The sequence below is a fragment of the Seriola aureovittata genome, chromosome 7, assembly GCF_021018895.1.
Source record: "Seriola aureovittata isolate HTS-2021-v1 ecotype China chromosome 7, ASM2101889v1, whole genome shotgun sequence".
Taxonomy (NCBI): domain Eukaryota; kingdom Metazoa; phylum Chordata; class Actinopteri; order Carangiformes; family Carangidae; genus Seriola; species Seriola aureovittata.
The window spans coordinates 24,875,704-24,891,723 of record NC_079370.1 but is presented as its reverse complement, the minus strand read 5'-3'; the positions used below and the strand labels follow the sequence as shown (position 1 = coordinate 24,891,723).

Below are 16,020 nucleotides of genomic sequence, written 5' to 3'. Positions count from 1 at the left end.
AAGTGCTTTTAGTAGCAGAACTGTGCTCATAAAATACTGAAAGCAAGAAAAATAAATAATTCACGGCAATGTTCAGGTTGTCAGAGTGACAGCAGGAGAGTCTACTGCAACAAAAGAAATGGAAATAAAAAAAGACGGAGGAATGAATCCAACCTCCTCCATGGTGCATTTGTCTCCAGCCAGCATCATCCTCAGCTGCAGAAAACAAGAGGATTTGAACTCCTGCAGGGCTTCAGCGGACTGTGTGGGGTTGGCATCACTGCTCCATGGACCCCCGGGATCAGTTCCCCCTCTCTGATCCTGGCACAGCAGCACGGGGAAGTGGAAGCTGGCTCGGTTATACAGCTGGTTGTCTACTTGCAGACTGGAGCAGTAGACCTCAATCAGAGAGGTATCAAGCATCAGCGCTGAAACGGGTGCTGTGTCCATGGCAGGGTCAACTGCCAGCTCCAGGGGAAGGGAGGGGGGTGCCGGAGCCAGGCTGAGGAGCAGCTTGGTCAATGTGAGTCTTAGCAGCTCCACAGAACCGGAGGGACTAGTGATGTCATCACTCAACGCCACACTGGTCTCACTCAGGAGGACTCTGAAGGACAGCTTGGAAGACCTGAAAACAAAATAGAAATTATTCATGTGAAAGTACAGTAGTAGTACCAACAGGCTGTTATAAGTTTCATTGTCCCTTTTGCTGACTAAAAGCAAAAAAACATAACTAAAGGTTCAACTATGCATGTGTATGATGGGTCTGTTTATTGATAGGCCAAATCATTCATCTTGTACTAACGATGTTTAATGAATTTCCTTCCACCAAAGCACATTATCAAAGATCACTGATGTCATTTGTTTACATTTACCTCATATGTGATTATATTAATTTCCTGTTTTGCCAAAATGACAAAGCAGCTATGTGTTGAGGTAATGGAATAAAGCTGTAATACAGTGGCCCTGAGAACTGAACACACTGCCGCTTAACACAACACATGCAAATAGACAGAGCACACAATTTAAGAAAACATCTGCAATTTGACAACACATGTGCAGCATTTAGAAAAAATGCTGCAAAGTGAAAACACACAACCGAACACAGAAAACAGTCAAATACATACATGGTGTATAAATACAGAAAACAGGCCAATAGAACAGATAACAACAGAAAATTAAAAAGTGATGAACAGAGCTGGTATCTGGATCAGTTTGTTGTTTCTATGGTGACTGAAGCAGTTACTCAAGGGTGACTGTCTATTGATTGTGTTGAAAAATGAGCTAAAATGTAAGTTTGTTTTTTTTCTTTTTCAACATGTTGATCAAATGATTGAGATATTATTCCAGATATTTACTGTTAACCCTTCAGCATTATGCGTTTTCTGTATTTCAGAATCAGAAAAAAACTTTAATGATCCCCACAGGGAAATAGTTTTGTTACAATCGATTGTAAATAAGTGCAAACTACTATAAAACTACTATGAAATAGTGATAATAATAGATAGACAGACACTGAATAGAATAATATGCAAATGTGCAAAAAAGAAAAACTAATGTGTGCCAGGTATAATCACAGTAACCGCAACCATAATGTGCAAGTAAACTGATGAAAAGTGTAATGTGGACTAACAGTGGATTAATACTAGTTTAGGAGCAGAGAACTGATGGAGATGTGCAGAAAGGGGAGGAACACCACAGGAAGGAATGACTTCCTGTGGTGTTCAGTGGAGCACTCAGTCATTCTGAGTGTCTGGCTGAACATGCTGCTCTGGCTGAGGGTGTGCAGAGGGTGGCAGATGTTGTCCACGACATCTTCCTATCTTTTGGTTGCGTTTTCTGTATTTACAGCTCATTTCTGTATTTCCTTTTGTTTTTCTCACTTGTCAGATTGGGGAAGATGTAATCTAAGTTTGCTTGTGTTTTGTCTCTTTGCATCGTCTTAGGTCGCAGTTCATAATACCATGTTCTACTGTGCAAATAATTTCACTCAAGACTCCACAAGAAAGTTTTAGTGCCCTCCTGTGGTGAAATTGATGCCTGTTTCCTCATGTTTGGAGTCTAGTAACAGCTGCTGCATGAAAACCTTACTGTTAACAATGATCATAAAGGAATTTGAAGTGAGGATGGTAAAAGGCACACTGGTAGATATCTTGAGGTTGTGAAGAACAACGTACACAAATGATTTATTATGGTTCAAATATGTAGGGAACATAAAACAACAATACAACCACTGCCTGTGCACACATACCTGCTGTGCTGGTTGATTACAGGGTCCACACTGCCCTCTGGTGCCAGAGACAAAACCAGGGTACCTCTCTCATACACCACACCTACGTAGAGACACCCAAAGCCTGGCAGGAACACCACCTGGAGAAGAGCAGAATGAAAATTTGCAGTGAGATGGTTTGAGACACTTTCATACAGTCACGGACAGAGAGTGCTACTTGTTTCACCTTGAATAAACTTTCAGGAGGCAACTTAACACATTCACATAGCTCAGCTCAGTGCTGTTTACATTGTGCTTTGTGTGTGTGCGTGTTTCAGAGCATACATGTGTCTGACTTTAACCTCCACCACTCCAGGTCCAGAGTGATCAGATCAGCCCCTCTTGTGACGAAAGGAAGCAGATCCCTGCTGAACACTTTGCTGAGCAGTCATAACAAGTCCGACCTTTGACCTCTTCCCCCTACCACAGAGGTCAGACTCAGACCTCACAGTAACCAGAGATACACAGCCTCAACCTCAACCCCAACCTACAGCTGGCTAGACACAACACCAAACATTAGATACACTACTCTTTAACATCCTGCTAACCACACTATTACACTGACCAGACCAGAAATACTTTGGCTGTGGACGCGCACGCACGCACACGTTTGGTGTAGATTTGGCCAAGAGTACCACAGTGAAAGACGGAGGTGTGCTTGTATGGGGCTGCATTCTTACAAAAAGTGTAGGGCATGTGTCACTATTAATGCAAGTTTGCATACGCAAACACTGAATGAAAAGATGACCCCCAGTCCCGAGAAGCTTGGCAGGAGTGAACAGCATGACAAGGATCCCAAACACACAGTAAATATCACACCAGTTTGTAAAGAAGAAAGCAGTGATAACTATGACCTGGCCAAGCATGTTCCCTGACTGGGATCCAACAGAAAACCTTTGGACTACTTTAAAGTAAAAGGTAGAGCAGCAAAAGCTCTCCAGCAAAGAGCAGCTGAAAAGAATCATCTGTGAAGAATGGCAGAACGTCTCTCCAGAGATTTGTGAATGGAAAAAAATGAATGGAATCTATACAAGGGTGAACTGAGTTTTGTTGCAGTTGATTCTAAAACATGGATGTTTCAATTAGTTTCTGCTTTTGAAATTAATTGGCTTCAATCTTCTTTGGCTAAAAACAAATTAAATTCAATTAAATTGACAGGATTTATAATTACTGTAGTGATACTGACCAGGGGTGTCCTCAGTTTTGTTGTATACTCTACATGCATGCTTCTACCTGTGTGCCCAGGCAGTTGATATCTATGGGGTCAGTCCAGTCAGTGGTGTTGTGGCCTGAGGTGGTTTTCAGCAGCAGTGTGGGCAGCATCTCTTTCTGTCTGCACTCGGGGAAACTGGAGAAGTGGTGGTAGAGCTCATGGTGAAGGGAACAATTAGCAGGCAGAGGACGGCAGAAGACCTCAGTTCTTGGAGTTTCTATGACAGATAAGAGAAAATAGAGGATATGAAAAATAACAAATTATCCCAAAAAGCTTGTGAGAAGAAAGGAAATTGAGAAGATCTGGGACCAGATGTCAGACCTCGCCGTTCCTACCTTTGACATTTTCCTTCAACAGCAGTGGGATAGGACACTTGTTGTGGATCAGCATGCGAGGAGAGGGGTCCTCATTCAGAGTGATGTACGTCACCCCAAGGTGCTCCTGATACGTCAGTACTATGGCTCTGCAAAACATAAATAAACAAACCCATAAATAAACCTTCCACAGACAGCTCAAATCCCAACTCCTTCTAACCACACACAGAAGAGAACACACACCCAATGGCATGCCAAACGTCACATCACTGCTGCGTCCATTTGCTTCATTGACAGAGCCCTAACTGAAGTCTAGCAGTGACACACCGTTACTCTGTGTGTGTGCGTGTGCATGTGTTTGTGTCGATATTTGTGTTTCTGTTTGTATCTGTGTGTCTGGCAGTGCATACATTAGTGCACAAACACATAGTAAATGAATGAAGCCTAAGGTATGTCTGTGAAAAAAAGAAATGATTTGCACATCAGCCTATTTATTGTATATGCCACTGTGTGCCACAGAAAAAAGAAGAAAAGGAAAGTAAGAAAGAAAGACATGACACAGATTGAGAGGGATCGATTGCACAAGACAAGCTGAGAGATTGACGGTGGAAATGTTGAGGGCATTTCTCCTTTTGCTTCATCTCCAGTGTTTAACAAGCTGTGACCAGCTACAGTGCCTCCCTGCTTGATGTCTTGTGCCAGCTGGGGTTCAGATCCCTGCTCTAAATGGACTGTTACAGCCAGCAGACCACAAATGCTCCGCTTCACCCACCTGCTGTTAAGGCCAACTCCAGAGTCTAGTTCCCCAGGAACAGACAAACTCTGCCTGGGGAAGTCTGGTCGAATGGGAGCAGGAAGGCTCCATGCTGCAGATCCAACTCCAGCATCAGGTCTGGGAAACAAGCTGAAGAGCATGTGTCTTAGTGGCAGAGGGTACTCCACCTTTCCCTGGACACTGGTTTGGAGGAGGTCCCAGCACGGCACAGAGCAGGGCTTGGCCAGGGACGACTCTTCAGAAGGAGCGAGGCTGAACACTGCTGTCTCTGGTATCTCACAGGCCTGGGGAGAGACCATAATATAAACATGTTGAAAAGGAAGAGGAAAACAGAGGAAAGAATGAGAAAGAGGAGAGGAAAGAAGGGAGGGAGATGAGAGAAAATAAAGGAAAATAAAACAATTTAAAGACAGGAGACAGATGAGGAAGGCAAAAAACAAAATTAAAAAAAAGCTTTGATGGAAGAAAAAAGAACAGACCAGAAAACACAGAGGTGAGGAGAACAAATGAGAATAAATAGGGGGTGGGGTGGGTGGACAGAAGTTGCGTTAGAAAAGGATATGAGATGGGACATGAAGTCAAAGAAGAAAAGAAAGAAACAGAGAGACGAAGATGCAAGTGATTACAAAAAAAGATACATAGTAAAACCACATTGTTATTGTACTCTCTTCTTTCTCCCACTGAGCTTAGCGCTAAATTGGTAGCAGAGAAGCCCTGCTGTGCTGGTTTAGCAGCCTGTGCGCGGCGAGTAGTTGAGGACTATAGGGATTAGGCACTAAGCATGATGAATAGACCAACTAAAAAGGCATTCCTAGCCTTGTTTGTGGTCTGTGTTATTGTTAAGCCCAGCGCCCGCTATTTAGTTTTTTAGGCTTTTTTCTTTTTAAAAAGTTTTTCAGTCAATTAGTGGCAACTGGCAAGCTCTGCCATCGTTCTTTAAGGGGATCTGAAGGCTCGTTAGATGACATCACTACATTGTTACTCTCTTTGGGGACAAGCAGCAGATGAAAGTGAGAAGGGAAACCTGCATTCAATTCTGGGTGTTTGTCTAATGTCCCTATGAAGTGCCGTTGCCACATTGTGAGAACGGTGGAGGGAGAAAAGGGGGAGCAACATGATCTGATGGAAAACGGCTTGCTATGTCCCTGCAATGTGTACGTGTGGTTGTGGTGGATGTCTGTGAGTAATGTGCATAGGGAATATACTGTATGTGTGAAGCTTCAGAAACTGTAGCAGGACAGGACAGACATGATGCAGGACCATACATATACATTCAAACACACACACACACACACACACACACACACACACACAGAGGCCTTATGATTATGAGGTAGCAGCATGGAACGGAAGCTATCGGGCCGGGGATTGACATTATTTCACAGAGAGCTGGAGCAAACACTTCAGCTGGTGGGGACTTAGAGACTGGGCAGATGTTGTGATGTATGAAATATTTTCCTTGTACTGCCTTGAAGTCTTGCCTCACATGTTCTAGCCCTACGCCAGGACAAGCAGTTGTTTTACATGTTTAAATAAAGGGGGAGAACAAAAAAAACATACAAAGACATTGTGTATTTGAGCATTTCGTATTCGACCAAGAACAAAAATAACCCAGATTTGACATGATTTGACACAATTTCAAGTCAAAGAATAGATCAGCTACTTCCTTTGAGTCACACTACTGAGGGTTACTTATTGCAAGAGAAAGTGTGTTCATGTGAGCATTTATGCACAATACCTGGTCATCAGCTCCCAATGCGTGGTGAGTCAGCAGAGGCCTGTACTGTATCGTGTAAGGAGTGGCATTGACAAGAATAGTTCTGTCTTCTATCTGTAGGATCTGGATGCTGTGTCTCACCACAGACGACACACAGAACTGACAAAGCTACAGGAGGGAAACAACAGTCAATATGTTGTCAGCAATCAATGATAAAAAACAAGCATAAAAACAAAACAAGTTACTTGAGAGATCTGGATATTATCTTCATGTGGAGATGCAGAGCTAATAAAGTTGATGCAGTAATAAAAGATACATTCAAAAATGTTTTAATAAAACTTTCATTTCGATGCTGTCTGTTCAACAATCTACTCAAAGCTGTTTTCAGTTAAATACATTATACTGCATGGTAGTAAAAAACATTTTCATGTTACCATCTATGGGCTTAAAGTAAAATCCAATTACTTTAAATGACTATTTCAAGACCTAAACTTGACTATTTTAAGGTCAGTTTTCCTTCTTTTCTGTCTCAAAAATCTGTTTCTTTTTTCCACTTTACTGTTTTGGTATCAGTATATATCTAAACAAGTGAACAGTTTGGTTTTAACTACAGTTGGCTTGTGGTAGAAAAACAGCTGATGAATAAAAACAGCTGAAAACCAGCATGTAATTCAATAAACACACCAGAACTTGTAAAATGCATTCTGATATATTACAACATAGTTCCTTATTAAAAGCCTAATGTGTCTTGACTTGATAATTCAATAAACTACTTCACTTTCCTTTTTGGAAAACACCTTTTTAAATATCAGGACTTTTATGATTGCATGGTTTAAAAGCTTATAAGTTTGACCGTTGTTTGCCTCACCTTCTGTCTTCCAGGGAAGGCTCCCAGGGTGATGTCAGCCTCCACATATCCCTCCTCATCCAGTGTGACCACCTCTGAACCTGAACCCTCCTTCCATCGAGGAGAGGTCAAGTCATGGACGAGTTTCAGTGCTGTAGACTTGTGGACGGTGTTAGTGTGGGCCCAGTAGATACCAATCTGGAAGGCTTCCTGGATGGTGAATGGTGGGTCAGAGGGAAAGATGTGAGGGTGAGAATGGGAAATTGACAAAGGGAGGAAGAAATCAGAGGTCAAATCACTGTCAGTCATTTCAGACAATTTGGGCTATTAAATCTGACTGTATTTGATTGCATTTTGGAAACAGTCACATGGTAGGGGTCAACTGTGGTTTCCTTGCCAACAACTCAAGCACAGTGTTTCTGACAGTGTCCATGTTCCCTGCATAGCTTTTCAAACAGTCCTGGCAAATGAAGACTACATAACCTCCATCACTGTAGGCTGTGTTATGAGAACATAATTTAAGAGCCTCACAAATGCTTGAGTGACAGCTGTTTCAGCATCATAAGCCTTCTGCCCTAGACCCATCAACTCTGAGAGACCAAGTCCTCTCTCCACTTGTTGTTCCATGATAAATAGCAGGGTGCTATGGAAACAATGCTTTATTTGTTTCTATTTCACAGGCTATTACACATTTACCACTTTTTATTTTGTTTCTTTGTGCTGAACCGTATCAGCACTTGTTCTTTGATACGTTGCCTTCTCGCTTAGCTCTGGGTTAGTGGTAGAGAAATCTGTTTATGTGTGTGTTATGTTCCACGGGGGGAAAACCATCTGCAGACGACTTCTTCTGATCTCAGAAACCAGCGGGAAGACATGCCTACAGTATATGGTGACAGGGCTTGGCTGCAGATAAATACTTAGGCAGGGAATACTGTTGTAATGCAGCTCTGTTGAATGATCTCAGGTTTTGTGCTTATTAGTCAAGACTGTAATGAGAAAAGAGCTGCTTTCATACTGAAGGCTGTCATGCCATATACTTGATCTAAAAACATAATATATCTTTAGTGAAATTTTAAAAGATCACTGAATACCATGAAGTCACTAAGATTTGGAAAGTATACAGTCTATTAATGTCTTTCAGAACCAGAATTAGTTTTACTGGTTAAATCGTGTCCTGACTGAAAACATTTGAAAGTTGAGATTCATGCAATATGACTCCTTTGATGTAGCATGGCACGTAAGTATTACATAAGAAATCCAAGTGATATAAGAACATTTAGAACTGAAAATTTGTTTTTCAGTATATACTTTTACATATGAAGCAGGAATCTGTGAAAATAGTTGTGTGATGGCTTCTGTGGATGTGGACATAGACGTCTCAAGTCTTCCAAGCCCAAATCAAGAATTGGGGTTATCTTAATCTTGATTTGGGTTTAAAGGCTGAAAATTTTTACTAGAAAGCCTGCGTTACAATTGAAGGCAGGGAGTTGGTAAGACATGGGTATTTACTTGGCAAGATTAACAAAATATGCCACTGATTTGCATTATGGGAAATGCAGGATATTGTGTTTTTGGAGTTCGGGACTAAAGTTTGGATACTTTGGCCTCAGTAGCTTTGATTTTGACAGATTTTTTTTAAATAAATGTGTCACTTGCAGGATACATATACTGTGGATAGCACCCTACCTTGAAGTTGGGTGGTACGATGACCTTGCCGGCTGGTATTTGGAGTACAATGGTCTCTCCCTCAAAAAGCCAGAGGTCCCATTGGGAGTGGTTAGCCAGCAGGGCCCAGGGCAGCAGCTCCACCAGCAGAGTGTTCAGGCCAGACTTCCAGCAGGATAATTTCACCTGCATGGGACTGTCCCACTGGGCAAGGGGCTCCAGCACAGACCTGGGAGGGGATGTATGTGTGACACATTACATATTTTCCAGGAAGTGTAAGAAAACACAAACTAATTAGTTTTTGTCTGTTCCAAGCCAAATGTGTAATTGCTTTAAAATTAAAGACTATTCAGAGACCTCACTGAAGCCAGTGGACTGAGGAGATGCTGTGGAGAAAAAACTGACTTCAATAGTAAGAGGTAAAGTTAAAGATTTTTATAAGATTTGGATTCCTTTCTTAAATTTTACGATGACAGTCTATGATCAGACAAGGGTTTTGTGCTACCACCGCTACTCCAAGGTAGCTTGTTATTTGTATTATAATAAGGATAACATGGTTGTGAATAGGAAGAAAAGGATGATGAATATAGGCTACTGCAGTAGGGCAGGGCAAACATATTACTATAATGACATATACATATAGACAGAGAGACAGACACAGTTACCAAATGCAAAACAAACGATCATTATTGTCAGATCAGCTTGGTAACAGAACTTGTGTCTGCTCAATCACCAGGATTAAGGATATCGTTTCCCCCTCTCTGCTCATGTACTGTGGACATGTTTTACATGCTGCCAAATACAGAGTAGCATGCAGCCTTAAACAGGTATTTAATGTGTCATATGTAAATAAACAGTTACAATATGCAGACCATTAACACACTGTCTCACAAGCTAAACAAATACATAGAGAGAAACTGTCTGTAAATAAGTTATGCAATACAAACAGAGGGAACAGTTGACAAAACATCTAGGGACACACATGGGTATGCTGAGACACAGATTAACAGGCAGACAGACAGAAACACACAACCATTTTTCCACCAATCTATCCACAGCAGTCATTTCACAGTAATCATGGTCTTGTGAGCCCTAAACAGTGCTGAGTGCCAAACAAACAGTTCTCTCACGGCCAGTCTTCCCTTTCCCCCAAGGCTGCTTCGACTCTGCTCAACCTACCAACCTGCCGTCTCAAACTCGTCACATACCCGAAGTCTCCCTGCTAAGAATAGGGACCAACAAGCACAAGGCATAGTTATTCTTTACCATTTACTGCCGTGTGTGTCTGTGTGTGTGTGTGTGTGTGTGTGTGTGTGTGTGTGTGTGTGTGTGTGCGCCTTGGCCTCAAGGCTGAGGGCAGCAAAGTGCAGGACTCATTAATCATATTACAGAGCTCACAAAAAAGGTAATTGAAAGAAATGTGCGCAGCAGCTTCTGTCAAACCTGCCAACTCTGGAGTTGAGAGTTTTAGAAGTGTGAATTTTGAGAGGCGAGCTACTCTGAGCACACACAGCCTGAAGCTTGAGCTTACCCTAACCCTAACCGCTACAAGATGTTTGTTTAATGGTTGTGGAGGTGTCTTGCTGCCACTAAAAATCCAACAGAGAAAGAAAAATAACATTTACCACTTTCAACTTCCTCTGTCCCTTTAAGACCCAGTATTTACACACTTCCTGCCAAGGAGTTCGGTTGGTTTGGTTTCTCTGCTGTGCCACAGAGACGGAGCAGTCTCCAAACAGCAAACTGTGTCACTGTTATCAACATTAAGGAAAAATATACAAATTAAACTGTGGGTTTCACTTGCTGTCCAAGTTCTGAGTGTGTTTAGAGATAGAAATCAGTGCTATTAATCCTTTGATGACACTTTTTCCCATTTTCTCTTTCCATTTTTATCCTTATGCTCCTTCACATAAAGTAGTAGATTTCTGCCACTTTCCATGACGGGAAAAGTGTTTTGGCCTCAGGCTTTTGTCTCACAGGGATGGATGGCAGGGAAGAGAGAGGTCTGACTGACAGAGAAACCCAACACCAAACAGCAGATAGCAGCCCTGCACGGATACCTAGTTTGTGTGACATTTAAAGGTGAACAATGAATATGGTGGTGTGTATATGTAACACAGCGTTATGAGTGCGTGTACACATGTGCTGGGCAACAGTCCGTGTGTGTGTTTGCATATGTATAGAGAGAAGAGAAACCCAAGCAACCACAGGCAGACATATGGCCGTCTTTGTAACTCGGAGACTGTGGGAGAGCATGTGGCCACGTCTCCTACCGCTGCTATCAAGATGTGATTGCTTTGTGACAAAAGATGAGTCCCAGAGTGACGTATGTGGGGGGGATTCACATGTGAGTGCTGTACGATGGTATACATAAACTTATGCATGGGTCACATACTGTATACACACATTTGCACAGAAACACATATATACAGTATACACACTGTATGTTCTGCAAAACTATGCCAAGATTTAACTGAATGCAAGGCCCTGTGACTTGTGTGAGAAAGTGGGAGTTTGACAGAGCGACAGCCTAAATCTCCAGTCTGTGGGGACTGCAGTGGGATTGCAGCCTAATGTCTGATGCATGGCTCTGCATTGTCTTTTGCAGTTAACTGTTTTATTATGTGAACAAAGAGTAACCAATAAAGAGAAGCCTCCCTCATGAAAGGCTCGCTTGCACAACTCTGTGCTTTGAGGAAAGATGCTGTAAGAAGCCTGCTATTAAAAAACATACTGGTGGGTCTCGATGAAATCTGTGTTATGAAATCCTACCAACCAGATGTAGTGCTTGTCACAGAAGTGCTAAAATAAAAATGAAAAACAATTACACAAGTTGACTTGTGACAAAGGATCATGAGGTGTCAAGGCTTCCAGCTGGGATCGGGCTCATATACTCATGATGTTGTGAGTATGAATCTGGCTCATAACTTGTATTATGATCATCATTTTCTCTATCCTGCTTTGCTTTAGCTTGTATATCCTACTCAGGTGCTTGTAAGTGCAGACAGGCTTTCCAAGATTTATTTCTAAGCAGGCGTTCAAGAATAATCATGGAAATAAAAGTGCAGCTGACTACATTTGTATTTACCCTCACAGAACATTCACTACACGTTTTAAAATTAGCAGAGCAGTACCTGTCAGTGTCTTTGGTCACGTAGGGCCACAGAGGCTCAGTAGAGGTTTTCGGACCATAGAAGTCAGCCAGGATGTGTTTCAGGTTGTCCTCATTTCCAGTCTTATTCACTATCTGTTTGATCAGGCTGGTGGAGATTGGCACAGCACAGTGGGACGCATCTTCATCCTCCCTGTGGAGCAGAGCACAATCACAGAATCATTACAGATTTCTCTAAAAAGCTTTTATTTGTCTATTTGGGAAGTTTCCATTTGAAATAGATGCTTTAGAGGATTTTTCTTTTAATATAAATATGTTCAGTGATTCTTAATAATGTGCCATCTTCAACCAACAATGTGTGGGTCCTCCTGGCAGGTCGGCACTGTACAAGCTCATTTCACTTTGATTTTCTCCTCTGGTGAAAGGCTTTGTAACTGATTGCTTGAAATGAAAACCTGCGTACTTTTAGGGTCATAAAGGCACATGGTTTGAACCACTGCTATATTTTTTGTCAGCAGACCTGGCTTGGAAGCATGTTTACTTATTCTATGCCAGAAACAATTCAAATATACTTCTTATTTCACTATAGAACAAGACATCTCTTGACAGGATCTGACTATTCCCATTGTTCTGTTCAGAACAATTAAAGTGACCTCCGGGTAAACTCTGCGTTTACCCTGAAACTTCAAGCAGTCTGAATCTGCCTTTTGTTTTGGACTTTTCTTCCTGACATGCTGTCTAGCCTTACAAACAGTAATTCACAAAGATCATAGGAAAAGCTAAACGGCACTAAATAATCCTATTGGATACCTCAGCCCCAGACACTGGTCAATTATGGCTTTACAACAAGGAGAAAAAAAGAACTAAATCCAAACACTGTAATGGCTTCTTCTCTTTCACTAGACAGCATCCAGTTCCACTTGGCTAAAGCAAAGCAGCCCCCTTACCCCAGAGCAGTAGTTTATTAATAGAGCCCATTGTGCTATAAAAGGAACACAGGGGCTGTTGCTTATGGATCTGGGGCAAGACAGAGGAGAGGGACAAGGTGCTGACAGGAAGCTTTTCATCCAAAGCAGTTCCTGAGGGGGGAAACTGGAAGAGGCTTCTGATTGTAACCCTCAGTTCTCTAATGTGGTGGCCAATATGAGCAGAGCAGGACATAACGGTTCTGGTTAAGACTTGTCTATGTCTCTTGTGTCGCAGACCACAGCTATGCTCTCTACCTCGTCCATTAGAGCCCACAACTATGTGTAATTACAGGAAGGAAAGATGAGCTGTTGACCAGTGAACATTCAGGATTGGATCCATCCCAGAGGGTTGGGGTTGCGGAGGGGGTGGGCTTTTGTTTATGTGTGTGTGTACCAAATATGTATATGTGTGAAGGTACGTTTACAATTGTGGCTTATAGTGTGTGTTTGTGAGGATGAAGAGGGATGAGGGATGGATTGAGTTGGGCGGTCAAGGGAGGGGAGTACGTAAGTTTGTGCGGTGAGAGACAGTTTGGGCACGGGATGGATGGTAAGCACAAGGAGCATTGTGGTTGCAATCTAGAAAGACAAGACACTTAGTTGTTGCTGAGCTTGTTGTTTGTGCGCATAAAGGGGCCAAATATATTCCCAGTCACTATATGGCCACTGTGGTTCCTTTATGGCAGCTGAAATCAAAACAAACTTTGCGACCAGATATCTAAACACACAACAGTTACAGCAAAAAATTATGTCAGGGGGAGTCAATTACACTCAACGTTTACTCTGTTTATTCAGATCACCACTAGTTGCTACCAAAGGGGTGATTTTTCTTCCATGGATTTGCATAAGACAACATAAATTACAGATGTACAGATAACAAAGACAGTAGGAGCAACAACAATACAGTGTGTACATGTGGTAGTTATTACCTCTGGGGCCATCCATACTGAAACATAAACACTCATGTTACAGAGAGACACTTTGGACCAAAACATCTGTCATTTATACACTATGTATCAGACATGACACATGAGGTAAAGTTGTGATGTTATTAGACTATATAACATACATATGCCTTACATGGCATTTCTTTTATGGGCGAATTTTGATGCAGTTAAACCTTTTGACAATCGATTCAGCTTAGTGGAACCTGCTATGATAAATTGTATAAAGAGCTGTCTCTTACAAGAGGATGTGGACAATATGAGAAAGTGAGAACACACACTGACAAACTGGGACGGAGTTACAGTAGTGATGTATGTGACAGACTCTGCCCATGATGAAGTGGCAACTGTCACACTCATGTTGGCACATAGCTAACCAAGACAACGACAAACACAGACCACACACATACGATGACACATATCCACATATCCTAGTCCACTCCCACGCAAACATGTGTGCATACACACAAACAATCCTCTCCATGCATGAACTTGCACTCTCGCACGCACGCACGCACGCACGCACGCACGCACGCACGCACGCACGCACACACACACACACACAAACAAAATCACAGGGCCAAAAACCTGCTCTCTGTTAGGTCCCGTATCTAAATGAGGTGTAATTACAGTCCAGCCTGACATTTTGGAATTGGAGCTGTTTCTCAGTTGCTGCCAAGCTGGCTTCCTGTTCCCCTGCAATGTGCCTGGATCCCTCTGGATCATGTCTTGATGTTGGCTCACAGAAACCAGAATGTGGTGTGAGAGAACCTTAAGTAAGTGTCTCTCAATCTTCTTTAAATGGAGACATAAAACACCCATTACAGCAGACCAGAGTCAGACACTGCCCTTTGCAGCAGTATGAGCTGGTTGCTGATGATATAATATAACACTGGATCGAAAGATGTAAATTGTCCAGTGAGTCTGTCCCGCTGATCGACAAACATTAACAAGCAAGGATGGAAAGTTGTGTTAATATATCATAGGATGTGCAGAAAGGTTGACTTATTGTGGCTTATTTAGATTTGTGTACTTGGTCTTGCAGGTGAGACAGTTTTCTTATTATTTCTAATAGGGTTTTTAGCCTTTGAAGGATGGAAACATAAGAAGTGTAGAGTTTTGGCAATAGAATATACTAGATGGTCTTAATGTATAAAAGCTCAAATAGATATTGATATATGGAGTTTTGTTGTTTCTATTTTTTTTTTACCTGGCCTGGAAAGTGAGATGGTGGGTGATGTCAGCCTCAGTGTTTAACAGGGGCTCCTGGTGGCCCTGTCCATGGATCAACTGGCTCTCTCTCAGACCCAGACTCCTCTTCTCTATGTGGATGATTACTGGATCGGGCAAATGGCTCCTCATGACAAACAGTGGACTGAAAACCACCTGAAACCATCACATAGAACAATCATCCGCTAGACTTACTGCACAAACAAACTGAGTGTAAAGAATTAAACTGGTACAGATAGTTGGCTGAAAGTGAGAATTGGCTTAGCTGTTCAATAATTGTGCTGTCATGAATCTTAATAAAGAACATTTATTCATTTTGGACTAATCAGTGTATCCTAATAAGATACACTGGGGTTGAAAATATAGCAACAAATAATAGTAACAGTAAAGATCAACCAAGTAAAATGTCAAAATATACAAAAGAAACTGTTGTAACACGTCCTCTGTGTGCATATGAATAGAAAATGCTTTGGTATTGTGCAGTAATTAATAAAACATGGCTCTCATTACCTAGCAAGATTTGAAGAAAACCTATTCATCCTCTATAATTATACAATAAGTGAGTTTAATCGCTGCAGGTGTTAATCTAAGGATCGGTGGTGCAACTTTACCCACAATATGGAAATAAACATGTAAGTGCTTGTGCACAGGATACTCACTAATCTCTGCTGCATGTGAGAGTCAGGTTCAATGGTGATGAGAGTGCACCAAACATAGAGTAAAGAACCACTGGAACATGGCACCTGGAAGGGGACAAGCTGGCTGTTATTGATCTCAATAATCATCAATCGAACTGCCCAATTCATAACTTAAAAAAAAGATATTTCTACAGACGTCATACTGTACTTCAGGAATTTCAGTGCCTCTGCATTATTGCAAAGGGTTAACAGGAAAAAGACACTCAATGGCAACATGTTAGTGTTTGTTTGTGGTTAGAATGTAAAATATGGATATCTGATGACTTAAATGCCTTTGTCGCTTCTCACTCAC

General features: G+C 41.8%; 1 protein-coding gene across 3 annotated transcripts in view; it reads right to left on the bottom strand.

Moving 5' to 3' along the window:
• The window catches only part of LOC130172703 (intermembrane lipid transfer protein VPS13B-like), a 322,841-nt gene that overhangs the window by 9,808 nt on the left and 297,013 nt on the right, over positions 1–16,020 (bottom strand). For all 3 annotated transcript variants that reach the window (XM_056381575.1, XM_056381576.1, XM_056381574.1), the window contains exons 49-59: positions 15,690–15,773; positions 15,011–15,186; positions 11,911–12,081; positions 8,798–9,005; positions 7,133–7,321; positions 6,286–6,432; positions 4,545–4,831; positions 3,794–3,921; positions 3,479–3,675; positions 2,228–2,346; positions 154–604 (exon numbers count right to left, since the gene is read on the bottom strand). In XM_056381575.1, the coding sequence (XP_056237550.1) occupies positions 154–604; positions 2,228–2,346; positions 3,479–3,675; positions 3,794–3,921; positions 4,545–4,831; positions 6,286–6,432; positions 7,133–7,321; positions 8,798–9,005; positions 11,911–12,081; positions 15,011–15,186; positions 15,690–15,773 (2,157 nt within the window). The remainder of the gene's footprint in view (positions 1–153; positions 605–2,227; positions 2,347–3,478; positions 3,676–3,793; positions 3,922–4,544; positions 4,832–6,285; positions 6,433–7,132; positions 7,322–8,797; positions 9,006–11,910; positions 12,082–15,010; positions 15,187–15,689; positions 15,774–16,020) is intronic.